Source organism: Xiphias gladius, chromosome 12, assembly GCF_016859285.1.
Source record: "Xiphias gladius isolate SHS-SW01 ecotype Sanya breed wild chromosome 12, ASM1685928v1, whole genome shotgun sequence".
Taxonomy (NCBI): domain Eukaryota; kingdom Metazoa; phylum Chordata; class Actinopteri; order Istiophoriformes; family Xiphiidae; genus Xiphias; species Xiphias gladius.
In genome coordinates, this window is record NC_053411.1 from 8108786 (window position 1) to 8136445 (window position 27660).

The window sequence follows — 27660 nt, forward strand, 5'->3', positions numbered from 1 at the left end:
TCTTTCGAAAAATCTTTAAATGGCATTTTTTTTTTTTTTTAAAGTTCATTTTCTTTCAATGAGATCTTTAATATCTCCAGTAGCAATTTACGGGTCAAACTAACAACAAATGAATGTATGAACTTGTAATGTATAAATCTTTAAATGGGGATGACAGAATAGAAAACTGGCTGAAATAGAAACAAGAAGAAAAGCAAACTGGAGAACAGAGCGCCACATTGACGTGTGCAGACGATGAAGATGCATGAAAACATCATCAGTGCATGCTTTATTCTTGATGGTTGAAACCCTGATAAATGCAAATAAATACGATAAAATAAAACCCTGAAATGTCTGTGGATTTAATGAGAAATGGTTGGAAAATGAAAATCAGGGACACGTGCATATCAAACCAAAGGTTGGCCCTGAACAGTATGATCCATCTTGTTCATCTAGAAGCCGGAGATCTTTCGCTGCACAGTTGTTTTTTCTTCCTCTGGCCACTGAATTTGGCGTATCCAGAAACATTCAAGAGGAAAACAGATTATGTGAACTGTGTGGTTTCCCATTTTCTTTTGCATTATACATAATCGGCTGATTTAGGAATGTCAGTTTCCCATGAAACGGATGGAAAAGAAGGAATGGTTGCTGATGGAATGTTGAAAAGGAGGCAGGATGGATTACTTGGATAGTATTTCTTCTTTTTTTCCTCCCTGTATTATAGACACAATGTTTTGTCTATGAATCTTGTTGTAGACTATGAAGGTCTGAAGATTGATTGTAACAATTACTTTAATTGGCTTTCTTTCTTTCTGTCTGTCTGTCTTTCTTTCTGTCTGTCTGTCTTTCAGTCTGTCTGTCTTTCTGTCTGTCTGTCTTTCTGTCTGTCTGTCTGTCTGTCTTTTAACCCTTTTTTTTGGGACTGTTTAAGTGTCAGTGTATATGCTGCCTTCTGGATCCGACTGATATGAATTTGTGCTGGTGCTTCAGATAGTGTATTGTCATGATTAGTATGATTACAGCTATGTTTAAGGCTCGTTTGAGAGCGGCCTTGTGTACAACAAGCTTTTCCTCTAAAGCTCTTGGCTGGGGGGTAAAAGTGAGGGACCTTTGCTGCTGTTTTTGTTTCGCTCCGGGGCCAAAAATTCCACCTGTAGCAGTTCGATAAAACGCGGTCCTCTCTCCCTCGCGTTGACGCGGGCGTCCCTGCGCGCAACACTGCGTGCGTGGCCCTGCGCGTGCGGCCACTCGGACGGCCGCTGCGTTCCGCCCTAAACGCTCCGGCGCGCTGAGCAGCCCTGCGCGGGGCGGCACAGCGGCGCTGTCCGTGGTGCTGCAGCCATGCGCCTCTGGGGCGCTCGCGTACGGAGGAGGGGCACGGCACCGTAGAGCTCACGGCGCGGAGCAGCAACGTCTCACCCCCCCGCGGCGGCTCAGTCAAACGGCTCGGCCCGAGTCGGGAGACTTGTCCGGTCGTGAATCGTCGGAACGAACCCCGTGTTGTAAAAACGCGACCAGAAATATCAAAGCCGCAGCAAATTTGGCAGCAAAATGTAGGCGTGTACATAACCGAGGTCGTTGGAAATGTATTTTCGAGATCTAGTGCATCTGCAAATACACTGAAACTACATTTCCATATCAGCCACGTTTGCACGCTCCTGTGAACGCAACATGAAGTGTGAGTGAAACGCACAGGACAGCTGCGGCAGCCGCAAGACGCTTAATAATACCTCTTCTTCTTCTTCTTCTCTTTTTTTCTTTTTTCTTTTCCCCCCCGCATGTATGGCGCATGGCCGTTCGACCAACAGCGATCCGACCGGAGCCGCGCGACGCTCGATAAATAATTCAAGTGGACGGAGGGGAGCTGCAGCTGATTCGCTGAGGCCAGGGCGCCAGTGCAGCATTTCACGGCGCAGGGTGTAAACGCGCGGCGCCGTCTGCCCCGATCGGTGCTCTCCGGCGAGCCTCCCGCACGCGAGCCCGGCAGCAACGATGCCGCCGGCAGGAACGATGCCGCCGGCTCTCAGGATCTGGGCGCTGCTGGCCGTGTCGCTGTGCTGCCTGCCTCAGCCGGGCCATTTCAAGAGGGGTTTCCGATGCCCTTCGACATGCGGCTGCTCCAAGGAGTCCATCGTTTGCGTCGGGTCCTCCTATGTGCCCAGGATTAACCCCGGCGAGATCAGTTCTCTGTGAGTAGCCTCCCCATGGGATCGCTTCACTAAACGCAGTGTATGCTTGTGTGAAATGCCGCAGTTAAAGGCTTGTGAAGTTTCATTCCTACATGAACTGCCCTGGCTTATGATGTACACCATCTTGATGGGGCGGAAAGGCGCCTCCCCCGGTTGCTCGCTCCTCAGCTCAGCTTCACCTCCCGTCCTCATCCTTTTTCTGCTTCTCCCTTTCAGGAGCATCGTCAACGGGACTTTCTCCGAGGTCCGAGAGGCCATGTTCGCCCACATGCCGTCTCTCCAGCTGCTGTAAGGACACGTCCCCCGGCCTCTAATAACCTCTGTATCGCTAGATTCCGCGGGTCAACCTCAACTTGCCGGCGAAGGCTCCCGCTGGGACGGGGCCCTCGCCGCAGGCGGATCGATTTCAAAACTTTATTTCACACCGGAGACTTAAAATACAGGACGAATGCGCCACGGCCCAGCGGCAGAAGGGGGGTGGGGGGTGGGGGGGTGACCGTTTAAGGCCGACACCCACACAACAAAACACCGGTCGCTTTCTCCCGTAATGCAGCTACAGTAACGCCCCTTTTAAGTCCGTCCAGTGCGCGTTAGGGCCATTAGCAGGGAGGGCTTTTAAAAAGGGTGGGACACCTGGGAATAAATCACCTCAGCGAGGTCCCACTCCGCGGTGCGCTCACCGGAGGCCGTCCATCCGCTTTGCTGCTCCACCAGTGATAGCTGTGATGTCAGCACAAACACAGGCGTGGCAGACATCCAGCGTTTAACCCAGACTGATGACACACATGGGTGGGGTCTTATGCATGTGTTACAGCTTGATGCATGAGGAGTTATATCACACTACAATATAAGTATCCATGGTTTAGCTCTCTCTGTGTGACAAGGAGCACCTTTTTTTTCAACGTTTTTTTTGCATGCATGTGGTTTCCCTTAGAGTTTCCAGTGACAATGTGCTCGAATCCGGTCGTGATTTCGCGGACCGAATGTGGAGTATTGGCTCCGCGTTGCCTGCGGAATCGGTTGTGTTGCTGCGAGGCAAGCGAAGTCGCAATCCGAGGGGGAATTTTTTCAGAAGCATGAAACAGCACATACTGTTGGCAGCCAGCGTCTGTTAATGTGTATTCTCTGATTCATTACAGGCTTTTGAATTCCAACTCTCTAACAACTATAAGGGATGACGCATTCTCAGGCCTTCCACATCTGGAGTACCTGTAAGTTTTTCTATCTAAAAAAAATAGATGAAAAGACATTCAGTGAATTAGTGTAATAACTAAATACATTGGCTACTCGCAGATTTATTCAATTAATCTAATCAGCTTTAGCTGTATAAAACTGTGGGCTTTAATTTAACGTAACAAAACAGTCTACTAGGAATGACTTTATGGGCATGAGGTGATGTGGTTGGATGTTGGTTTTTCACAGTGAATGAAACAGGAAAGTATTGACCATACGCCCTCTAGTGGTTTTACCCCCCCCCCCATTCCTCAACATCCAATTTCTAGAAAACATACTACAAATCTGTATCAGTACAGTTGCTGGCATTACAGACATTTTGGGAAGTAATGTATTTATTACAGCTCATCCCCAGGCCTGATTTAAGTGAAATTTTTATTGATTTTTTTCATTTTTAATGAAAAAGATGTGATCTATTCATCACCGGGGTATGTGCGCATATGCCGACCAAAATCTTGTAAATAACACGATAAACAAAATATTTGAGCCTTCCCCTAACCTCTAGTAACTGTGCCAGTTAAACTTAGTATGACTGATGTAGCAGCAGTTTCACTGCTCTTCGACACTTTCATAAATTTCCAGTTTTGGAACAACAAAGGAAGGCATTGGTTTTGCATGACTTTTACACAAATCATTGTTAAAAGTTACTTTTTGTCTTAAACTGCACAAAGCTCACCAGAATCAGTGTCATTTTCATGAAAGTCTAAATGAATCTTTCTGAGACCGGAACGCCACTGGAATGGAGAGGGTGACTTGATCACTTTCGCTCCCCGTGGACAGAAAGAGGTGCTGATTGTGTTCAGTATGTGTATGGCTACTTCTTTCATGTCTTTTCACATGCAACGTAAGATTAGCAAAACAAAAAACATCAAAAACAAAAGAAAAATACTTGATTAAAATATCCCAAGTAAATTATCAGTTATACACAATAGGTTCTTTGATGCATTGTTTCGACACACAAGCTGCAGATGTGACGTACTGCAGGCTGATCACAAAACTCACAGTATTTTCTTTTCATCTTCCGCAGGTTCATTGAGAGTAATAAGATAGAGACTGCATCCAAATATGCCTTCCGAGGACTCAGGGACTTGACTCACTTGTATGTTTCAAGGACTGTTAAATAAGTATAATATGCATCTGCTTAACATGATTTTTTTTAACATAGATTAGCTGTGACACTAACCAAGGGATGCTAAATAGTCCAGTATTGAACATTTATGGAGATATACAGGAGAATGATATAAAATTGTTATGCTAGTTCTCCGGACATTTAAATATTACTTTAACCTCTGTGCATTATATGTAAATCTTGGGCTCACCCATCTGCTTGAAAAGGTTTTATTATTATCTCACGTAGGTAGCTTTTGCTATATTGATTTATTGCTGCTGTTTCTAGGTCTTTGGCAAACAACAACATTAAAGCCTTGCCCAGGGACCTCTTCATTGACCTGGACTCACTGATAGAGCTGTAAGTTTGTCACTCTAAATCGGGCACGGGATCATTTTCCAAACTTCTCCTCCTTTTATTCTTCTAAGGCCCTTCTAGCTTGTCTACTTTGTGTCTCAGCAATGGCAAACAGCTCTCCCCTTCTGCAGGGACCTGCGAGGCAATGCCTTCGAGTGTGACTGCCGTGCCAAGTGGCTGATGACGTGGCTGAAGAGCACCAATGCCACAGTGTCGGATGTCATGTGTGCTGGACCGGAGGACATGAAGGACAAGCGCCTTAATGACATGACCAGCCTGCACAATGAATGCATCTCAACGGGTGAGAAACACCTGAGCCAGCTGGCCTCGTCTCTAGTCTAACTGGCATCAGTGTCAGCCAACTTGTCCCTGACTTGCATTGTACACAGTAAGCAGTCTATAGAAAGGCTGAAGTGTTTTTTTTTCTTCTGTGTATCCTTTTAATGTGGCCAACTTTGCTTTTAAGAATTTATTCGTTTGTGGAAAAATTTAACTCAGGATGCCCCTTTTCACAGATTTCGTCCTCCATCAGTCCGTGGCATCCGAGTCTCTGTCTGTTGACACATTCAGTTATAAGAACGATGTCTACGTGGCTATTGCTGCTCCCAGCATAGAGAGCTGTATGGTTTTACAATGGGACCACATAGAGATGAACTTCAGGACTTATGATAACATCACAGGTATGACAATGCTTTAACAAACTGTCTCAGAATACCCTGGTTTAGTTTTGCGCTCAAGCTATCAGCCTATATATTTCATTTTTTACTGCCATTCAGGTCAGTCCATTGTGGGGTGCAAGTCAGTTGTCATCCAGAACCAGGTGTTTGTCATCGTGGCTCAGCTCTTTGGGGGTTCCCACATCTACAGATTTGATGAGGACCAAAGCAGGTTCAGCAAGTTCCAGGACATTGAGGTTTCCAAGATCTCCAAGCCCAACGATATCGAGGCGTTCCAGATTGGCTCTGACTGGTTCTTTGTGATTGCTGACAGCTCAAAAGCGGGCCTGTCCACCCTCTACAAATGGAACAATAAAGGCTTTTATTCGTACCAGTCGCTGCATGAGTGGTACCGTGACACAGATGCAGAGTTCTTGGACTTGGATGGGAAGGCCCACCTTATCTTGGCAAGCCGCTCACAGGTGCCTGTGATCTACCAGTGGAGCCGGAGCAACCAGAAGTTTGTCCTGCAGGGCGAGATCCCGAACATGGAGGATGTAGTAGCTGTGAGGCACTTCCGGATCAAAGGGGAACTCTACCTGGCTATGACACGCTACATAGGAGACTCCAAAGTTCTACGTTGGGGTGCCAAACAGTTTGCAGAGATCCAAGCCTTGCCCTCAAGAGGTTCCATGATTCTGCAGCCGTTCTTTTTCAAAGAACGTTACTACCTGGCCCTGGGAAGTGACTACACCTTCTCGCAGATCTACCTGTGGGATGATGACAAGAACCTCTTTGACCGCTTCAAGGAGGTGTACATCCAGGCGCCGCGCTCCTTCACTGTGGTTTCCACTGTCCGCAGGAACTTCATCTTTGCCTCTAGCTTCAAGGGAAACACACAGATCTTTGAGCACATCATCGTTGACTTGAGCTTGTGAGGGGGCGTATCTCATTGCCCCTCCTGTAATCGAACGTCTTCCACTAAAAAGATACAATTGTGAAGGGAAAAGAAAGGAGCAGAACAGACTTTTTGAACTGTTAAATATCAATTCCTACATAGTTTTCTGTCACAAATACGAGCCGAATCAAGTAGTGTTTGGAATCCTTTGAGTTTCTTAAGACTTCTTGACTATGTCCCAATGGCTTTGTCCCATTACCTGTCCTCATGACCTCCCAGGCTTTCAGAGAAACAAGCATATCACAAGGACTGAGGGGGAGAGTCACTAGGGCTGGTTGTTGTACAAAGCAGGCTGGTATCCTCCTGAAAATCCAGCTGACATTCTTGAGGGTGGAAAAATTAAAAATTTAATTTGATCTATTTGGATGTAGAGATTTCAGTTTAATATCCCCTGTGTTAATGGTTTTATACCCCCGAAAATGAACCAGGACCTGAGAGAAAGATCACACTACAAGTTCTGTTTTATTCTCATTTGTGGCAACTGAGGATGTAACAGGTTTGGTTGCCACTTACCTCATGTCCTCATACCCTGTGGTAATGTACAGGATGTTGCCTTCTGGGTTCTGATGGTACCACAGTGCCTCCCTCTGGCCGTGATTAAGTATCACACCCCTTTGCTTTTTTTCTTACAGGGAACGTCTTGAAAGCACAAACCTTTAATTATCATAGCTGAGATCACAGTCCTTAGAGTGTAGTTGTTTGTTGTGGAAAAACTTGCTGTAGGTGCTATAGATTATACTGCATACGGTAAAAAAAACAAAGAAGAAGTGAAGAGGTGAACAATGCAGGACTGGATATAGCTCATGCCTTCTTAGACAAACATGAATAGAAAATCCCCAGTTAGATTCCCTTTTAGCTCAGAGGAACTTGAAGTGGCAAAATAGATAGAAGCTCTTTTTATCCATTTAGTGGAAAGGACATGCGTTTAGGCGATGTCAGGGAAATTAAACATACTTACAAGTTTGAAAAAAGAACCACAGTTATTGGCCTAGAGACAGAAATTAACTTTTGTTTCAGGCTACACCTAAAAAAGCTGAAGTCAGTGGCCTCAAATAAATAAATTTGATATAGGACACAATTTGTCCAAAAATGACAGAAGCAAAATTCATGTAAATATATCCACTCAAGGTGAGAGACTTTTTGGGTCTTTCTGTTCTTTGAAAATACTGAATGTTGACTCAAGCTACGAAATGTACATAAAACAAGGATGGTAATGCCACTACCTGTTTGTCACACAAAAATCTGAATGGATCTTTGCACTCACTTTAAAAAAAAAAAGAAAATGGTACCGCAGCTTGCAAGAGCATGACATTCAAAAAAAGGGTGTTTGCCAAATTCTTTTTAGATGAACCTAACAAACCCAGAAGTCTAGAAGTGCTTCTACTCATTAAGTGAATGGTATTGCAGATTTAAAAAAAAAAAGAACTAAATAATGGAATATGCAAGCTTTACAACAGGCATTCTTTTCTATGATTTAGTTTCAAGCATATTGAATGTTATTCTCAAAATGTACCGTGAGTTTAATCAATTGTGTATCAAAATAAATGTGTAAAAATATGATTGTGAGACGTGTTTTATCATTCATTGATCATCAGGGTTGATTGACTGACAGTTCCATCAGAATGAAGCAGCCTCCTGCAAAGGATCATAACACACATCACGGCAAAAGTATACAGCTTTGGAATTTGAACCATTAGCAGAGGTTTGTCTTCCCGTCCAGAACTTTTCGGCGTTTATCAAGTTATCAAGTACAGGAAAGGGCGTGGGTATAGATTAGTATACCTTACACTGTGATAGATAATGTATTGGTAGCTTTACTAAAAGAGCTTTGTGCCTTCACTGTCTTTGACTGGTGTTTAGCATCTTTTAAGGAAAATATTAACTATGAATGTAAATATAGATTATTAATCTATTTATTTAACTCTAAAACGAAGTTGTCGGAACCTTTGCTTCTAAAAACAGCCCCCACAACGTTCACTAACATGGCACGGCAGCCTGAGACGCAAAACTGAGGGCAGAGAAAATGCTTTCACCTGTTCAGCTCATGGCTCTGGGCGCATGGTAATAACTGAATGCGCTCAGAGGAACACATCAACGTTTTTCATCGACTCAGATCCCCTCACATTTGGACGGCAGTGACTGGACACTCAGGGAACAATGTGTGGCGTCAGCTCAGGAAGAAAAGCAACGTAAAACCATAAAAGCCTCCCAGTCAGTGTGCAGACTCAAGACCTCATTCCTCCAGTACAGAATATAATGCTGGGAATGGGAGGAGCAAGAAAGAAGGAGAGAATTGGGCAGAGTGAGAGAGGAAGTGGTAGAAATACAGGAAAAGCTGTATATTTCAATTTTTGATAGATATTACTCATAATACTGGAGACAATCCAATTCAACAATTATTAGGGGTTTGTCTTCCTGTCCAGAGCTTTCCTGCGGTATCTATCCAGTTATCAAGAACAGGAAAGGGCGTAGGTTTGGAGTAGGAAATGGGGGGTGGGAGGTGGTGCTTTTTATTTTTTTTATTTTTTTTTTACTGTCTTTGGTGTTCAACGTCTTTTAAGTAAAATATAAACTATGAATGTAAATATAGATTTATTTTTTAACCCTAAAATGAAGTTGTCAGAACCTTTTTTTCCACCCTTTCAGGCTACTTTACAGCCCCAACAACCTTCACCAACATGGCACGGCGGCCCGAGACGCAAAACTGAGGGCATGGTAATAACTAAGAGCACACCACTGCAAACTGCTGCCATCAATGACAGGGAGGATGTCATGAAAGAGCTCCTGTCTGCCGGTGCATTGGTAACATTGTTACCGGTTCCTGAACATATCAATGACAATGAAAAAATATCTCAGATGATTCATAACTTGGCATCCAATGGAGATGAACTATGCTCCAAAATCAGTTTTTTTTTTTTTTTTTTGGAAATGGAAATCGCTGTGCGAGGGGAAGCCCCTGAAGAAGTGTTCAGAACTTTTGACAGTCACATGTTGCGGGAGAATCCTCAAACCCATCTGACCATGATCGAAATGCTCTTTATTGAGACTGCGCAAAGGAAAGATAACTATATCCAGGGAGATATTAAATCGCCAAAGGACACCGAAAATTTAAACTCAGACATTGCAAGTGTGGTTAGTCGTTTTCCAAACATTCCCCAGGATCATGTACATCAGACAATCATTACTTTACATTGCATTTTCCCACAATGGAAGAGATACTAAATGACCAAACTTTGGGTGTAATTCCCCAACTGCTGGAACAGCTTTGCTCAAAAGAGAGACCTGATGGCAAACTCTTCTAAAAACACTGTATGTTATAAAAAAGAAAACAAAAGGCACAAATGGCTGGGATCCCAGTTTTATTGAGAAGTTATGCAAGACCGTTGCTTATTTTGTGATGGATCAATACTCCTCCCACATTAGAGGCTACACATATGGCATATTTGCAAACTTGCTTTCAGTTGGACATGCTGTTAACATCTTTACCTCAATGGGGATAACGCCGGTGCCTGAGGACGTACTGACATCTGCAGATATGAAAATGAATGACAAGCTGAAAGAAGTGCTCAGACGATTGAAAAATCATTTCAGCAAACCAAATGTGGAGTGCGAAGATGGTGCTGTCTCTCATGAATCCAGGTAAAGGGATCGGAAAAAGAAGAAGACAAAGAAGAAGTCAGAAAAGCATGAAGACCCAAATGATGAAGTCTGCAGCGCTTCAGCTGATCCAACAACAGTTCCTGTTATGGAATCAACTTCAAATGTGAAGCCATTTCACTTCTACCCCATTAAATCATCAGTAGTACAAAAACGGCTACAAATCAGCATGAGGTGGAGGAAGCTAGTGAGCATTAATGAAAGTAAAGTCACCAGAATTAGGAGCATTGTTTATGTGAATGATGAAGAATTTCGCATTGCGACGGGAGGAGATGGCACTGAAGTCTTCTTGGGGCTGAGAGATGACGGCACTGAACTTGCAATCAAGAGAATGACTAAAAGCAACTATCCATTCCTGAAGAACGAGGAAGGAATTCTACGTCTTCCAGAGCTTGACCATCAGTCTATTGTACCATATGTTGATGCTGCAGAGGATGAGAACTTTGGGTACCTTTGTCTTCAACTTTGTGAGTACAACTTGGAAGAATATATCAGAAATGATGGTGACAGTCTGCTGATGAAGACACTTGTCTATCAGGTTCTCGACAGTTTAAGGGTGCTTCATTGTCAAAATCCTCAAATTCTCTACCGGGATCTCAAACCGCAAAATGTTTTGATTGATAAGACAAGTAAAAAATAAAAACATGTAATTTACTAATTGAAATCAAGTATTCATAAAGGTTTAAATTGATGTTATTCAATAGATGATTTTGTTTACTGAATCAATCTACACTATTTATCTTGCAGATGTTAAAGGGAGAGCAAGATTAGCTGATTGTGGCTTAAGTAGACAGTTACCCAATGGCCAAACAACTTATCGCACAGGTGGTGCAGGAACAAAAGGCTGGATGGCGAAGGAGACTTTAGAAGGAGAAGATTTTGCAGGACACAAGTGGAGCACTGATATACAGGTTATTTTCTTCTGTTATATACATGTTCTAGATGTTTCGGTGAATAATCATCAATTAATCATCCTGGCTGGGGGGCACCATCCTTTTGGTGATACATTTTCTAAACGGGAGAACATTTATGAAGGGAAGTACACTTTGGACCATGTTCAAGATGTGGTGGCAGAGGATCTCATCGAGTGGAAGATCAATGAAGATGCAAAGAACAGACCTAAGGTGGAAGATTGTTTGACCCACCCCTTCTTCTGGACCAGTAAAAGGTAGGATCTCTTTTGCCCTAGCCAGTCAATTCAGATTAATTCAGTTTATTGGTTATTATTTTAATGCTTGGCAGCTGGCATAGCATTAACAAGCCTCAAAAGTCTTTGTTTGCTAGCTACTCTCTGAGGCTGCATTCAGGGACAGCCTCCAGCTAAACGCCAGCATGCCAACATGCTGATGCCAAGCAGGTATAATGTTGACCATGACACCCAATTGTCAGAAATGAGAAATTCAAAATGTCTTCTGTAAAAATAAGACTGGAAGGTCTTCTATGTGTATTTTCTGAAGACAGACAGTAACAGTAAGTCAATTGTAAGATACTGTACTGTAGGACCATTTTAAGGGATTTTTTCTTCCCTTTAGTAATAAATCTACTTTGTAAGATTTTTTTTTTTTTTTTGACCTTTTATTTTTTCCTGTTTCTCCCAATGGCTGCAGTAGCTAAGAGCGATTATGTCTACTTTTGATACTTGTGAGGGGAAAAAAGTAAGGGCATAGATACAATGAACTCTAAAGGATCAAAATCCTATGTTGGTTTCTTTCACAAATAGCGGAGCTGGGCCAAGTTGGGTTTCGAGTTATTTTAGTTTCTTGGCCTGTTGCTGACTGTCTCATTGGCACTGTTGTTACCTGTTGTCATTACCACCTGAGAAGGATTTTGAGAGGAATAAGGAGTGTGGGAATTTTCATTCTTAATAAGAGGCATTTTTTTAAAATTATCATTTAACTGAATGGAATTGCAAATTCACGAAAAAACCTAATGGAATATGTAAGCTTTACGACGTAACGATTCTTTTTTTTATCATTTTGTTTTACGCTTATTCAATGTTATTCTCAAAATATACTTTTTAAGTTTCAAACTTGACCTGATTGTAAGATGCGTTTCATCACGTTAAACGTAGACACGGCACATTTTCTATATCATTTGTATTTAATTGAATTGTATTTGTTTCTTATCATTCTTCAAAATACGCTCACGTGACATTTCCACATTTCTTTGTGCGTTTATTGTGAAAGAAACTTCATGTTGTGTTCCGATACCGCGAATTCCTTTTTCAGAGGTGCTCCGGTGCTTTTAAGTCCAAACAACGAGGGCTACGCGGTGTTTCATATTTTAAAGGTTTTAAATTTTTTCTGAGAGTTACTGCTCAAAACTCCTTTCCCTTCATCGGTGAATTTTATTTTTATTTTTTGTACCGGAAGCTTTTTTATTTTTTTAATTTTTTTCTCTCCCCTATTCTCATTCCGCGCGACTTGACAGGGGAGCCACGCAAGGTGTGACGTCGCAGGATAAACAAACCGGGCAGGCGAGGCAGCTCGCACACGGAGGCGGAGGGACGGCCCCGTACCCCGACACTTCGCCCGGTATATCTCGGACAATGCAGTCGGCCAAGAGGAGTGAGAGCGACTGGCAGGGGCTCGTCAGCGAGGTGAGTGAGCGCCGAGCACCGTGGGCAGCTGCTGCGGGGACGGGCTGCTTTTTGCGGACGCCTCCCTGGTCCATATGGAACGAGCTTTGTAAGCTATTGTCTTAACACGCCGGGGTTAGGGGGCGAGGGGGGGGCTTTTAAACACCACGTCGAAAACTCCACTTTTTTCCCCCGTCTCTAGCTAGAATAGGCCCCTCGTCGACGGGGGTGAACTAGCGAGCTGTTCCGTCAGACCGATGGCACCCGACTTCCCGAGGTCGGGAGTCCCGCAACACTCCGGCCGACCTCTTAAACGCGGATGGTGCCGTGCAGACCAGATATTACCCACCTGTGGGACCGCACGTTAACGCTGCTAGAATCAGCTCATGTAAGCCTGAAATGAAGAAGGCGTGGATTAAAACGCAATGTAAGCCGAAAACATACTGTATTCAGTACTGTATCCCGCTGAAATTAAAATTAATAAACAAATTAATAAAAAAAAAACACCTTTTAGGTACGTAAAAGCTCAACAGTGGCACTCAATATGAATTAAACTGTTGTAATCAGTAGCTCTTTAATGCAGACTGACCCCACCATACCTGATCAGGTAGGGATAATTGATATGAATCAATACTGAAAAATTGAATGAGTAAATTAGGTATTCAGAGATTCTTGCAGCTTTTGAGGACATGACTGATAAGGTGATCTCTGGTGATTTAAAAACAACTGTTTCTTTCTTAAATTTGGATGAAGCGTTCTTGGCCCCGTTACAGAGCATAAAAAAGTAGGACTGAAAGGGTTTGGCTCGATCAGTCGAGCGAGCATTCATTGCAATCTGTTTTGATGATCAAAATTGTTTGTCTGTTCTGTCGTATTAAACTCAATACATTTAGGTTTTGGATCGGTGGACAGGGAGCACAGGCAGTGTGATGACATGACCTTGGGGTTTTGAAAACTGTTATGTCTTTTTCTCTATTTTCTAAGATTTTAGAAATTGAGAAAATAATTGTCAAATTCTTTTTATAGTGAAAATAAATCAAGCTCTACATCAGGGAATAGCATGGCTGGGCAACAAACCGTACTACAAACTTAACTACGCACTGCTATAGTCACATCTGTGATAGCAGCTGCTGTTTAATTTGGTTACGAGCTGGTCTGACAGCTATCAAGGTTTACTTTGCTCCTTCTGCTGTGTCTTATCTGTACTTTTAACACTTGGCTCCAGTCTGTGTTTTTCCACCTGTTGGGGAACTGGTTTTGGCCGGTATCGTTTGTACAGTCGAGTAATTTGGCCATTTCCATCCCAGAATAGGGCCTTTTTATCAAGCCATCCACAAGCTGGATGATGCAGTATACGTTATGATAGATTGATGTGATACAGACCCACTTCTGTGGTCCACAAATGAACACATACAGATACAATCAACTGTATCCATTATAATGCGTCTGATAATACAACGGCTCCCTGATCTGTCCTTGTGTGCGTTGTTTGTGGTAGTTCCTGGTGTGTAAGCGTAAACTGGAGAGTAAGAAAGAGGCCCTGCTCATTCTGTCCAAAGAGCTGGATACCTGTCAGCAGGAAAGAGACCAGTACAAGCTGATGGCCAACCAGCTGAGGGAGCGTCACCAGGGACTCAAGAAGAAGTACAGGGAACTCATCGTGAGTGGTTCAAGCCTTTTAAGGGGACGTTTATTTGTCCACGTGCACTGTGTTGTCTACACCAGACGTTTCAAACAGCGTATTCGTTCCCTCCGATGAAGCAGTTAGTTATTCACATGGGAACCTGTTAATAGCATGCGTAATGAAATATTTGCTAATTGTATTTGATGAGAAAGAATATTTTAGCTATGCCATTCTTTTAATGTTTCAGGATGGTGATCCGTCTCTGCCGCCAGAAAAACGCAATCAAGTAAGGACTTCCTTACTATCAGTAATGCTAAAAATATTTGCCTCCATTATGTTACAGTGTAAATTTTTATTGTGTGGTTAAATCAAACGGTGCTCTGACGTTGTTATATTGATTTAGTTGGGAGAGGGTAACCTCTGGGACCTGAGTTCACTTCAAATGCAGGATCTCATTGGACAAACAACCTCATAATACTAAACAAATACAGATCACATGCTGACTTAGTGACGCTTGACAGGGCAACCTTTTCATGTAGACTTGAAGACCTCTTGTATTCCATTTCACAGTAAAAATATGCACACAAAGGTTAGACACACACATCATTCTTGTGAGGAGAAATGTTAGGGTGTTTGTGTCTTCTAGGACTCCTGTATGACCACTTGGTGATGCTTTGAGAGATGCTGTGACAACCACAATTGAAGACGTGGCTGTGGAATAGCATTGTAAAAGGGGATCTTGTTTTCTCAGAGGGCAAACAACAAGCAAGCATCAGTGTTAGGAATTTAAAATCAGAGTTGAGACTGCTCTAAGTGTAATAAAAGTGAGAAATCAGACGTTGCCCAGAAGTAATTGTCTATTTTTTGCTCAGGCTGATCCTTTATCTTTGTACTTGCAATCTTTTGATCCTGAAACGCACATGGTTTGATGGCGCAAGTCCTATTCTTGTTTCACAGTTGTTCTGAATGTTAACAGTTGTTCCTCTGTATGTTACTTCTTGGAGCTAAAGGAGAAGGAGGATGTAGCCCACTTGACTGGGTTTTTGGCGTATTTGCACTCTTTCTATGATGGATCAAAAGGCCTGTCACCAGATACTTTTAGACCATGTAGATCTTCAGTATCGTTCTCCTTCTTTGTCCATTCATGTTTTACTCGTCGTCTCCACCTTTTGCCTCAGGTGAACCTGGCTCAGCTGTTGAGGGACTCGAGGGAACGAGTGAAACAACTCGCTGAGGAGGTGAAGGAGCTGACTCAGAGGCTCGCGGAGGCCCAAGGGGATAACAAGGTGAGGTCACCAGTAGCACTAGCAGTGTTCGAGAGAAGCAGTCAATTTAACATGGTTTTTCCCACAGCTCCTGAGAATGACCATTACTCGACAGAGGCTGGGGGATGAGGAGGTGGGGGCGCGCCACTTCCCTGCCCATGAACGTGAGGATCTGGTTCACCGGCTGGAGAGAGCGGGGCTACAGGTTGATACATTTCTCTCTCTATTTTTTCCCCCAAGAAAATCTTTATACAGCCATCTTAAAAAAAACACTCTCAGCACACTCCGTTTAAAAAAACAAAGCTTTAAAATGTCTCTGTCAGTAATAACTTTCAGCAGCTTCTCTTACAAGCATTTTTTTTTTTAACCTGCTTGCCTCTTTCTAGATGGAGGAGATGGAGCACAACATGAAGGCTCTGACAGACGAGCTGCAGGACGTGAAGGCGGAGCGCAGTGTGTTCAGGGAGAAGGCCGATCGACTCAATGTGGAGCTCAACCACATCTTGGGCAACCGTGAGGCACGCATCATTGATGTGGATGCCCTCTGCATGGAAAACAAGTGAGTGGGACACAGAGGTAGTTATCTAGAAGACAGAACCACTGTCATTAGTCACGTTATTTCAAGCCTGAGCCACTTGCAGTTTTCCAACTCACCAGCTTCTAGAGAAACCATTCGTTTTCTACAAGCTCCAGAATGAAAAGTCTAAAATTACAAAGACATTTTCCAGCAGCTTCCTTTAAATTTTTTTTTTTTTTTTAGTTTTTTTTTATTACTCTGTTTGATTTGAACTTCTTGAGCTATACAGTATGTTTTCTGAATTTTACATATGTTTTGTGATGTATCCTGTTTGAGAAACAGTGCACTAACTTGGTGTGTTCATTTTCTTAATTGTACAGGATGAGCCTTCAGGCCACACATTGATTTCATTCCCATTATGTCACTGAGCTGTGATTAACACAACAACAATCATTATATCGTGAAGAAATGTTAGACTCTAAATTGCTTACTAAATATTAAGACAACAAAATCTATCTATTGTTTTTAATAAAGCCTTGCATATTTTATTTACACTCACCGATCACTTTATTAGGAACACCCTACAGGAACACCCTTTATTAGGAAAGGCCTCAATTCTTTGTGGCATGGATGCCACAAGTTGTTGGAAACATTCATATGAGATTCAGGTCCATGTCGACATGACTGCATCACATCATTTCTGCAGATTGGTCAGCTGCACATTCATCTTGCCACTCTCCCGTTCTACCACATCCCAAAGGGGTTCCACTGGACTCAGATCTGGTGGCTGGGGAGGCCACTGAAGTACACTGGGACTCACTGTCATGTCCATCAAACCAGTTTGAGATGACTTTTCTCTTTGTGACATGGTGCATTATCATGCAGGAAGTAGCTATTAGAAGATGGTCAACTGTGGCCATAAAAGGATGCACACGGTCAGGAACAATGTGAAAAATGTGTGAACAAGCCCTAGACCCATTGAGAATATCTTTGGTACCCTTTATGGAAAGGCTGCAATGTTTCTAGTCAACTTTAAGCTCAGCTTCAACATAACAAAAAACATCAACAATGTTTCTGGATACTTTCTTTGCTACCTGTTAACTTATATGAGTTTGACAATGAAGCATTACCTAAATACATGTGCTTTTTGATGATGTTAAGTAAGAGAGGGGAATCATTTTTTTTATCCTTTACTAATTTTAGAAACAAATGAATGGCGCTCATTTTAGTGTAATCATTTTTTAAACCAGTAACACTGTGTATTGATTTTTTTTTTTTTTTCTGCCTCAAAACGTTGATTAACTATTGGTTAAAATGGTCATGAAGGACAGTATGTACTAATACCAAAACCCTGTTTAAATATTAGACACGCCTGATCATATTTCAACAGTTTTCCATGTTTCGTATTCAGAATATTGATGATTTTCTGAGCTTCAGCTTAAAACGATTGGTATCTGTTATGTTTTGCATGTAATCTACACCTCATCAATCTTGTCATATGTGCTTTGACCCCTCTGATTGTGAATTCAATCGTTGTTACTGTAGGTATTTGCATGAGCGTTTCAGCCAACTGCAAGAGGAGGTGACTCTTCTAAAATCAAACATCATGAAGTACAAGGTACAGACAGAACGTCTCTATTAAAATGTTGATGTAAAATTTAAAGCTGATTTTGTTTTTTTGTTGTTGTTTTTCTTTAGGCTTATTAATCCTGATGATTGATTGATTTCACTAAATTTTTATTCTTATGCATATGCACTAAAAGTAAAAGCGGTAACTTTTCTTTAAAATGTTCATGAAACATGGCTGGGGCCAGCTTTATCCTTTTGTTTTTTCCCTCCCCACAGACAGCTCTCGAGAGGAGGAAAAACTCCAGCACATATGGGAAATCAAACAGCAGTCCCCTCACTGGAGTCCTCTCAGCCAAACAAGGTAAAACCACAAACTGTTCAGCTCACTTTGAGTTCTCTTTAAACACAGGCATAGATAGATGCCAGAGCAGCAGATCTGAGGACTGTATGAAATGTTTTCCGTCACCTCTGTGTTAGAGTATGTCAGTTTCTTGTTGATCAGATAAACTCTGCAACTGATTCTTCCTTTAGTTTAACAAATCAGTTTCTTAAAACACCTTTGTTTCTCGCAGTAAATCAACACTTTATTTAATGAATCCTTTTTTTTGCCAATCCTTCAAGCCACCGCCTGGACACCAGCTGGCTTTCTAATTGTATTCTGAGCCGTAGAGAGCACCACTGGCAGGGAAATGAGCCTGCCATGATGACTGACAGTTGCTGGCAGAAGCAGCACAGTGGGCTCTGGAGTTAAAGTTAGGAGAGTGTCACTTTGTAGACAGCTGTTTCTAACTCTCTATCTCTGTCTTGCTCTTGTCATGCTGTTTTCCCTGTCTCCTGTGACATCCCCCTCTTCTTGCGTTTATCTATTTTTTAAATTTTGTCTAAGTTTTATTGGTGCATTACTGGCAGGCTGTAGGTTAGTAACCAGCATACTCTCAGTATGTGAGGCCATGTTTTTGTCGCACACATCTGGCTTCCAGTAAAAAGAGCTTTCTGCCCTCATGTTTATCCTTTTCTTGCTACTATTCCCTCCCTACCTTTCTTTCTTTCACCTGCTTCCCCCTTATTTTTCCCCTCCTTTTTAGTCCAGGAGATGCTTCTGGAAGAGCAGGGCTGCAGCCTGCCGGCCACACCTCAGTCAATCGCTGACCTCAAGTCCCTCGCCACGGCTCTGCTGGAAACCATCCATGAGAAGAATCTGGTCATCCAGCACCAGAGACACACCAACAGGTACTGAGAAGGCACTTTATATTAATGTGAAGGACCCCTCAGCTGCTCCTCTGCTGACTGCGTAAAGCACTGTTTCATTAGGGGCATCTTTTAAATTCAGCCACTTTACACATTTACGATGTTTCCCTTCCTGTTCTAAGAATCCTCCTCTGCCTCCAAGGCAAACACAGCACCGTGAGACACATGCACATCAACACACTATTCATCAGCCCCAAGTAACCTGACCCTTCCTACTTGGCCCGCAGGATCCTTGGAAACAGAGTTGCAGATTTGGAAAGAAAGCTGAAGACCTTGGAGGTTTCAGGACTGTGGAGCCTTCCAGGTGAGTCGCAAGTCCAAGTCTTATAGCTTCCACCAAAAAAAAACCCAAAACAAAAAAAACCTTTTCAGCTGTATCACATTACAGTCTCATCACTGAAGTCTTGAAATGATTTCTCCATAATTCAATATAACATCGAGCTCAATCCTGTTATTAAACAATTACAGAGTAATAGCAGTAATTTGACTGTCATTCAGGGCTTTAGAGTATGGAAACGAACAACTGGTGATTTATTTCAATACCTTCTCTCTTAAATAACTATTTCAGCAGCATAGTAATTTTTCATGGATACAAATGATATTGGTTTGTGTTTTAAAATAATCATGTTTGTCAATCACCTTACAATTATATACATTTTTTTGTATCCAGCTATTAAAAAGGGATTTTTTAAGAATGTGTAAATAGAGCAAAGTCGGTTAAGAATTATAGCTGTTGTTTGTGATGAAATTGCTATAAAGCTATTATATATGATCAGGACCTTTATTGTTCCTCAGTAAAGTAATGCATCAGTCTCAATCTCTGTATAAATGCACTCTTAGTGTCAGTACTTCTGCATATTCTTTGACCTGATTGGTACTTAACATAAACACAAAAAGAACCTCTAATCATGACCATGACTCTGTGTGTGTGTGTGTGTGTGTGTGTGTGATTTTACGTACAGTAAATTTATGTCCCTTTTATAATGAACAATTTGAAATAGAAATTTTAGAAGAAAATGTTTTTCCCAACATTATACTTATCATATGTTGCTCTTGACTCTTCCTTGTCCTTTTCATTACAGAAAATAATAACCCAGTGATCTATTCTCTAATTGTTCTTGCTAGCCAACTGCTTTAAATGTATTTCACTTATTCTCTCTTTTTAATCTCAATACATTTATGAGGTTTTATGTCCATAACAGTGTGTCTTTCTCTCCTTTATCGCTGCGTCTCAGGCTTGACCTACCGTGTGTCTGTGGGAATTGGGAGTATGTATTCCTTCTGCCCCACTTAGCCCATCTACGCCCTCCGCTATGTCATGCCAGGACAAATCTGGGCAAACGCCCAGAATGCATGTCACCTCATGCCCACCGTTTGTGGTGTATCGGCTGCATTGACCACCCGCTCATATGTCCGCTCGTGATACCTCCAGGCCACCCTGAATGTCACACACTCATCCTCTTGGTCCAGTGGATCTACCTTAAATTCCACACCCAGGGAAAAAAAAAAAAATTATATTTTGAATGTTTGGGTTTAGGAAGGTTTCAAGGCAGCACACTACAGTATTGTTGGTCCACTTTAAATTGTGTTCAGATTCTCTCTGGCAAGAATTTGAATCATAAATCATGTTATAAAAAGACTGAAGGCTGTCATATAATAGACTAATATATGTTGCAGACTGTGTAGTCAGAGAAAAGAGAAATTGATTGTGATCAGTAGAGGGTATTCTTATTTTTCCTGGCATTGGAGAAATAAATAGTAAAATTTGCTCTCATTTATGTGACAAAGTGGAGAAATGCTTCTTATGTTTGAGGAGCAAAATAAAATTTGAGGCCCAAATATTATTCAAAAACACAGTTTTATATGCCACACCTATTTCACTTTTTGCACCCATATTCATTCATTTGTATTTGAGAAGCCAGCCCAGGCCTATAAAAGAAATAGTTTGACGTACACGGTATCCGTGATAGCCTCCAAATTTTGCTAAAAGAAAGTGCTGCCAGCTATTCTCCTCCTGTAAATAACTCCCCCAACATTCTCAGCGAAACCAAACTAAAATATAAAATTTGAAAAATACACTTCCAACTAGGAGACAAGACAGTCCACCGAAATAACAGTTCCCTCTTATCCCCACTGGAGGGAGGTGTTGTGTCGTGTATGAGCCAGACTGAGAGGTGGAGGGGCTGCGGCTGGATGGAGGTGCCCTGTCATGAGACCGTCATTCTCACTGCCATAAAACTGACAAGCATCCATTACTGAAAATGATTGCCCACATTACAAACACATTTAGGGGAATGTGCCGTTATTAGGGAATTTGTAGGCGAGGGCCCAGAGTGCCTGACGACCATGCTGTCCACCACAGTTAGGGAGACTGAGATATAGAGAGAGATGTGAGCGTCTGTGGCCTTGATGTAATATGAACTTGGGCTGATGGATATTAAAGGCAAACAGTATCGGATGCACGGCCTTGGCTGCCTACCTGAGCCCCGGAGAACACTAGAGTTGACTACATTGTCTCTGAATGAAAGGGAGCGAAAAACAATAACAATCACATTGATGCAGTGAGTCAGATGAAGTTGTGATTGATAGATCCCTCCAATCCACCCCCTAGTCCACCCCACCCCCAATGCTGAATGAATGCAGCCTGAAATGTAACACAGCAAATGAAAGCCTATCAGAGCACATCAGCTCTGACAGACAGCGGTGAATACAGAATGCACCTGTATAGAGAGCTCTGTGACAGACTTTTTTCCAGTCTCGTCTTTTTGTCCGCACGTTTGCGATGTAGAGCTTATGATCTGGTATGTTGTGGTGTCACATCAAGCAGAAATGCCTGTTATCTATGCAGGATGGGTGCATGTCCATTTACAGGGTGCTATATGTGTGTGAGAGAGTCGGGGAGATGGTTAGATGACTGGACAGGAAGCCGCCAGTAAGGGTTAAAGCAACACACTGGCGCTTCCTGCCTCCCCCTGAGTGCTGCCAGCCTGATAACCAACACCACCTTATTATTGGCAAGGTCCCTCTCTCAAAACCTTGAAGACTGCTAGGATGCAGTGGCATAGTCTTAAAGATACAGGCCAGCTATCCGAGCTTAATGAAGGAGATACTTGCTTCCAGAGAACTGCTTACTCTTGTCTTTCGGCAGCTCTACCATGATACTGCAACATTAAAAAATCCTTTATTTTCTTAAAAAATCCTTTATTTTCTTAGCAAAATAAATTCAGCTCTGAGAAAAGTTTGGGTAGGGTAAATTACAGTATATCAATATATTGTGAAATCACAGACATGTCAATGGTCACAATCATTTGTTTAGAGATTTCTCTTTACAGTTAATAAAATTGATAGGTTGGTGGTTGTGGGCAGTGTTCAGTCAGTGAGCATGACTGCTTTATGGCAATATTTGATAGACAAGGTTTTTCATTAATGTCATGTAACACCTTGATTTTTCAGGCGTTTAATTCATTGGATTAAAAAAACAACCATTCCGGTCTATTCATTTCTCTATAACAGGCTCCTGAATTTTCAGAAAAAAATAGTCTATAGTTTTATAAATAAAGGAAAAACAAGAGTTTGAGTCTTCTTCCATGGTATCAGCTCTGTGAGGCTGTAAACACAGTGAAGCTAAATGCTAATGTCAGCACACTAATATGGTCACAATGACAGTGCTAACATAGTGATGTTTAACATAATTTTTACCAGTTTCACCATCTTTGTTTAGAGCATTATTGTGCTAACATTTGATATGTAGCACAAACACAAAGTACAGCTGAGGCTGATTGGAATGTCATTAGTTTTGCAGGTCATAAACCTGATCATAAACGATCATAAACCAAAGCAGTGTACAAATTGAAATTTTGGCCTGGCGTCAAGTTATTATCATTCATCCTAAAGGCAGCATGAATGTGTGTGCCAAATTTCATGGCAGTCTATCCAATAGATGTTGAGACATTTCAATCATAATCACAAATGCCAACCTTCATGGTGCTAGAGGAAAAGTCATTAGGATACATCTTCTGGGGACCATGGATCTCTGTACAAAGTTTCATGGCAATCCATCCCATCGTTCTTGAGGTATTTCAGTCTGGATCAAAGTGTTGGAGCAACAGACCGAGAAGAAGAAAAAGAAAACCCTGACAAGGTTTGTTCCGACATGATGATTGAAATAACTGTCTCTGTAAAAGAAGTCAAGGAACTTTTTAGACAACTTTGATGCTCCTCTTGAGACCCCTAGGTTTAGAACCCTCAGCATCCAAACAGCCGCCACCCTACACTCTCACTCACTGTTCCCAGGCTAGTGTAAACATTGACCATCCATAACAACATGGTCTCCGTTCACCAATCGTGATTCTCACGCCTCGTGTCACCCAGTCACCCATTTTCTCATTCGTCTCTTTGTTTTCTTGTGCCTCACTTGAACGGTCAGAGAAACAGGCCCGGGGTTTTGCCTATTCACAGGGTTTCTCTGAGCGAAAGGCTGAGGTGCACACTTACAGGCTTCTGTGCATATAGTTTTGTGTGCGTGTGTTTGTGATGTCTGGTTTACAATGCACAGTCTCCTATAAGTAGCATATGGTGTCAGCATAAGAGGCATGCAGCCATCACTAATGAAAACAGATGACGGGGAAATGAAGCCACTTCCTTTAATCACTTCAGTGCATACATGCGTGTTTGTATGCTATGTGAAAGCATACGCAGTGCAGCATCATACATGTGCTTTGATGAGCTCCATCCAGTCCTAACATGCCCAAAGCTTTGAAAACTCTTCACATCACTCACTTTGTCTTTCTGTCGTCATTTGGAAGTGAAAGTAACGGCGACTGTATGTTCCTCGGTGGTGGTCTTACAGGGACGCGTGACAGTATCACGCTGAATAAAAACCTTCAACCAGAGCTTCATCCAACACGTGCCCCATCTCAGCCAAACATGCAGCCCAGAGTGCAGCCACCCAAAGGTGAGTGTGTAATTGTGTGTAGCTGGCTTCTCCACTCATTGATAAGAGCACCCACTGCTAACGGCATAAACACTGCAATTAGCCACTACGTGCTAAACACTCCTTGCTTTCTTCCATGTTTAACCCAAGTCCTTTCCCTTCTCGCATCCACTCCTCTCTGCTTCTCATTGGTGCAAGCTGCCCAAATGCCATGGCATTTTGGAAATGTGAAGCAAATTCTCGCCCGCTGACATTCAGAAACTTCTGCCATCTTCTCTTTGAAAGGGGATGGGGGGCCATAAATATGGATGCCAGTTCGAGTAATGTTTTTGTGTGTGTGTGTGTGTGTGTGTGTGTGTGTGTGTGTGTGTGTGTGTGTGTGTGTGTGTGTGTGTGTGTGTGTGGGAAAAGGTGGCTGGGACTCTATGTGCAGTCTTTAACCTTTTTGCCTGCACATCCACAAATATGGGTCAGTAATCCCCAAAGTGAGAGCATATTTTGGCAGAAAGAAGCAGAACTAAGCTGTTGCTATTGCTGAGATGCGGGGCGTCATGCTTGTCTTGCGTCCCGTTGTCTGGGGCACTGCTGCTATATTTAGCCTGTTGCCATGGAAGCACTTCAGTGACATAAGTAATTGAAATAACTTTCTACATTGACAAGGTGGTATAGCTCCAAAATAGGGAAGTTTTTCTCATGTTTTCCTCTGATTTTTCATTGTCATTCTGTCACAAAATGTTCTTAAAAAGAGCATTTGGCTTGAAAAGACAACCTGAATGATAAAGGGATACACGTAGCCCTTTGCCCTGAGAATCAACAGGCAAAGGGCTTTTCCTACTAAGCTCCTTGTTACAGCATTTTCCCTGTTATTTATACATTACCATCTTAGGCTATCATCACCAACAGTAGAAAAAAGAGCAAACAGATAGTAAGATGTGCTAAATTAGGCATCCTCGTGTCTGCATCTAAGACACATACCGTCTAATTGCAAAGGCTGATTATATCTCCCCCTGTGTTTCCTTTCACTATTCTGTCAGCTGTCATGAGGGCAAAAATATAAAATTGCTTACCTTAATGTTAATATGCTACTGTTAATATTTACTGAATTGTTACTGTTAATTTTTTTTCCATATGCAGTTTTTTTTCTCCTTCGAAATGCATTGTAAACTCGTAAAATTTAAATTATTACCATTCAGAAAATTTATTGCCTCAATTTTGATAGTCAGTTCATTGTTTTATCAACCAATTTTATCATTTATCAACCAAAAATTATTCTCCGTTTGATATTGTTGTAAATTGAATGCCTTTTGGGTTTTTGACGTTTAATTGTTCTGACAAAATCAGCAACTTGAAATTGTCAGCTTTTGTGAAATTCTAATGTTTTATAGACTGAATGATTAATCAGTTAATCAGACACATAATCAGCAGATCAATAATAATAATAATGACAATAATTGTTAATTGCAGTCCTAAAGAGCAGCTGCCTAAAATTGTAGCACAAGGTACCATTGTTGGTGTTGTTGCTAGCTAATATAAATTGCAAAACACACGTTGTTTTTGGTAGCTAGTCATGCTAGTGTTGCCAGCGAACATTAATCGGAGGCCGTCTTATTTCACGCTTAAATTTAGAGGAACAGAATCGGGCAAAAGTACTTGTGAGCAATTAAAATTACCAGTTGTCTCATCTTTCATCTCCCAGTTGTGTCAGAGGACAGAAGTTCACACCAATCACCGTGGGAACGCCACATCGCTGCGAGTGAGCGTGGCACAGATGGTGTCAGCAGGGAAGACACAGTTGCACCGCTCAACAGCATGGAGCCTCTAGCAGGGGTGGAGACGAATGGGATTGACAGGAGAGGGGGAGAAATAGTGACCCTGCAGGAAGATCGCGCCACCTTAGAGCTGGAGGAGGGGCGGAGTCCGGTGGAAGAGGCGGGGCATGAGGCAGAAGGAGTTGAAGATGAAGAACTAGGTTCCATGGTGGAAGAAGGAGAGGAGGCGGCCTTGGCGCTGGATGTGCCGCCCACTAAATATGACTTTCCGTGGCTTCCACTTAAACAAGCCTCTGTCGATCATTTAGAGGTGGGTCATCAGGCCTGCAACTCCCAGGACAATGAGTCTACTAACGTACCTGAACGTGTAGAAGGCTCTATATCAGTTCCAGAGAACCAGGCCACAGAGGTGTCAACTACGGGGCAGTGGGACATTCACCGTCGATCTGAGCAGAGTGACACCTGTCGTAGTGACAACTTGGCATGATCTTGCGTCACAGAAAGACTTGAGTAGTTTATTTAAATTCTTGTCCATGTCGTTCTTATTGATGATTGCATTAATTGCCCCTAGCTGCATTTTCACAGCGTAGCCACCGCTCACCAGTTCCCTGTTTCACCTGACAGCCCTGTTTTAGTCTGTAAAACACAGAGAAAACACTTTCATTTTTTCAGCCACTGCTGACAGAGCCGGAGGTGCATTTGTATCTAGACAGGCTTGTTACGGTGCAGGAAGTTTTTTTTTTTTTTTTTTTTTTTTTTTTTTTTTTTTTTTTTTTTTTTGTATCAGCTCTCTCCATAAGCTAGAAACCACAGAAGAAGGAATTTTATCCGATCAAAACTTCACCTCTGACACAGCGGCTGATTTTTTTTTTTTTTTTTTTTTTTTTTTTTGTATCAGCTCTCTCCATAAGCTAGAAACCACAGAAGAAGGAATTTTATCCGATCAAAACTTCACCTCTGACACAGCGGCTGATTTTTTTTTTTTTTTGTATCAGCTCTCTCCATAAGCTAGAAACCACAGAAGAAGGAATTTTATCCGATCAAAACTTCACCTCTGACACAGCGGCTGATTTTTTTTTTTTTTTTTTTTTGTATCAGCTCTCTCCATAAGCTAGAAACCACAGAAGAAGGAATTTTATCCGATCAAAACTTCACCTCTGACACAGCGGCTGATTTTTTTTTTTTTTTTTTTTTTTTTTTTTTTTTTTTTGTATCAGCTCTCTCCATAAGCTAGAAACCACAGAAGAAGGAATTTTATCCGATCAAAACTTCACCTCTGACACAGCGGCTGATTTTTTTTTTTTTTTTTTTTTTTTTTTTTTTTTTTTTTTTTTTGTATCAGCTCTCTCCATAAGCTAGAAACCACAGAAGAAGGAATTTTATCCGATCAAAACTTCACCTCTGACACAGCGGCTGATTTTTTTTTTTTTTTTTTTTTTTTTTTTTTGTATCAGCTCTCTCCATAAGCTAGAAACCACAGAAGAAGGAATTTTATCCGATCAAAACTTCACCTCTGACACAGCGGCTGATTTTTTTTTTTTTTTTTGTATCAGCTCTCCATAAGCTAGAAAACCACAGAAGAAGGAATTTTATCCTACTTCAAAACTTCACCTCTGACACAGCGGCTGATTTTTTTTTTTTTTTTGTATCAGCTCTCTCCTTGGCTAGAAACCACAGAAGAAGAATTTTATCGATCAAAACTTTTTTGTATCAGCTCTCTCCATAAGCTAGAAACCACAGAAGAAGGAATTTTATCCGATCAAAACTTCACCTCTGACACAGCGGCTGATTTTTTTTTTTTTTTTTGGACCCTGTTGTAATAATTGTTTGAGCTTTCACACAAACAAATGTCAGTTGTTTGATGGTAATGTTCTGAACCAGAAAATGAGGCCAAATCTGCAGAAAATCACTCTGACTAATTTCTAAGTGTTCACAAGGTTGGTCTCTCATTAATTCTAAATGCGACAGCCTTAGTCTTGATTGTTTTACAGATTAGAGCCGCCTAACTTGATTCTCTTCC

General features: G+C 41.9%; 2 protein-coding genes across 3 annotated transcripts; both read left to right on the top strand.

The window, feature by feature from the left end:
• Positions 1-1790: 1790 nt before the first annotated feature.
• On the top strand, positions 1791-8018 carry lgi2a (leucine-rich repeat LGI family, member 2a). Its single transcript, XM_040140341.1, has 8 exons — positions 1791-2168; positions 2385-2456; positions 3308-3379; positions 4429-4500; positions 4798-4869; positions 4998-5167; positions 5382-5546; positions 5643-8018. The coding sequence occupies exons 1-8, from the start codon at positions 1972-1974 to the stop codon at positions 6458-6460; spliced, it is 1638 nt and encodes a 545-aa protein (XP_039996275.1). The 5' UTR covers positions 1791-1971; the 3' UTR covers positions 6461-8018.
• Positions 8019-12058: 4040 nt separating this feature from the next.
• On the top strand, positions 12059-26367 carry ccdc149a (coiled-coil domain containing 149a). 2 transcript variants are annotated; one of them, XM_040141507.1, is made up of 13 exons: positions 12059-12075; positions 12568-12736; positions 14214-14375; positions 14587-14625; positions 15518-15625; positions 15693-15809; positions 15991-16163; positions 17667-17739; positions 17967-18051; positions 18776-18920; positions 19166-19242; positions 23788-23892; positions 25568-26367. In XM_040141507.1, coding segments are annotated over exons 1-13 (1815 nt in total). In that variant the 5' UTR covers positions 12059-12073; the 3' UTR covers positions 26128-26367. The 2 variants fall into 2 exon arrangements, with proteins under 2 accessions (XP_039997441.1, XP_039997442.1); XM_040141508.1 differs by lacking the exon at positions 12059-12075 and having other exon boundaries at positions 12715-12824.
• The last annotated feature ends 1293 nt before the right edge of the window (positions 26368-27660 follow it).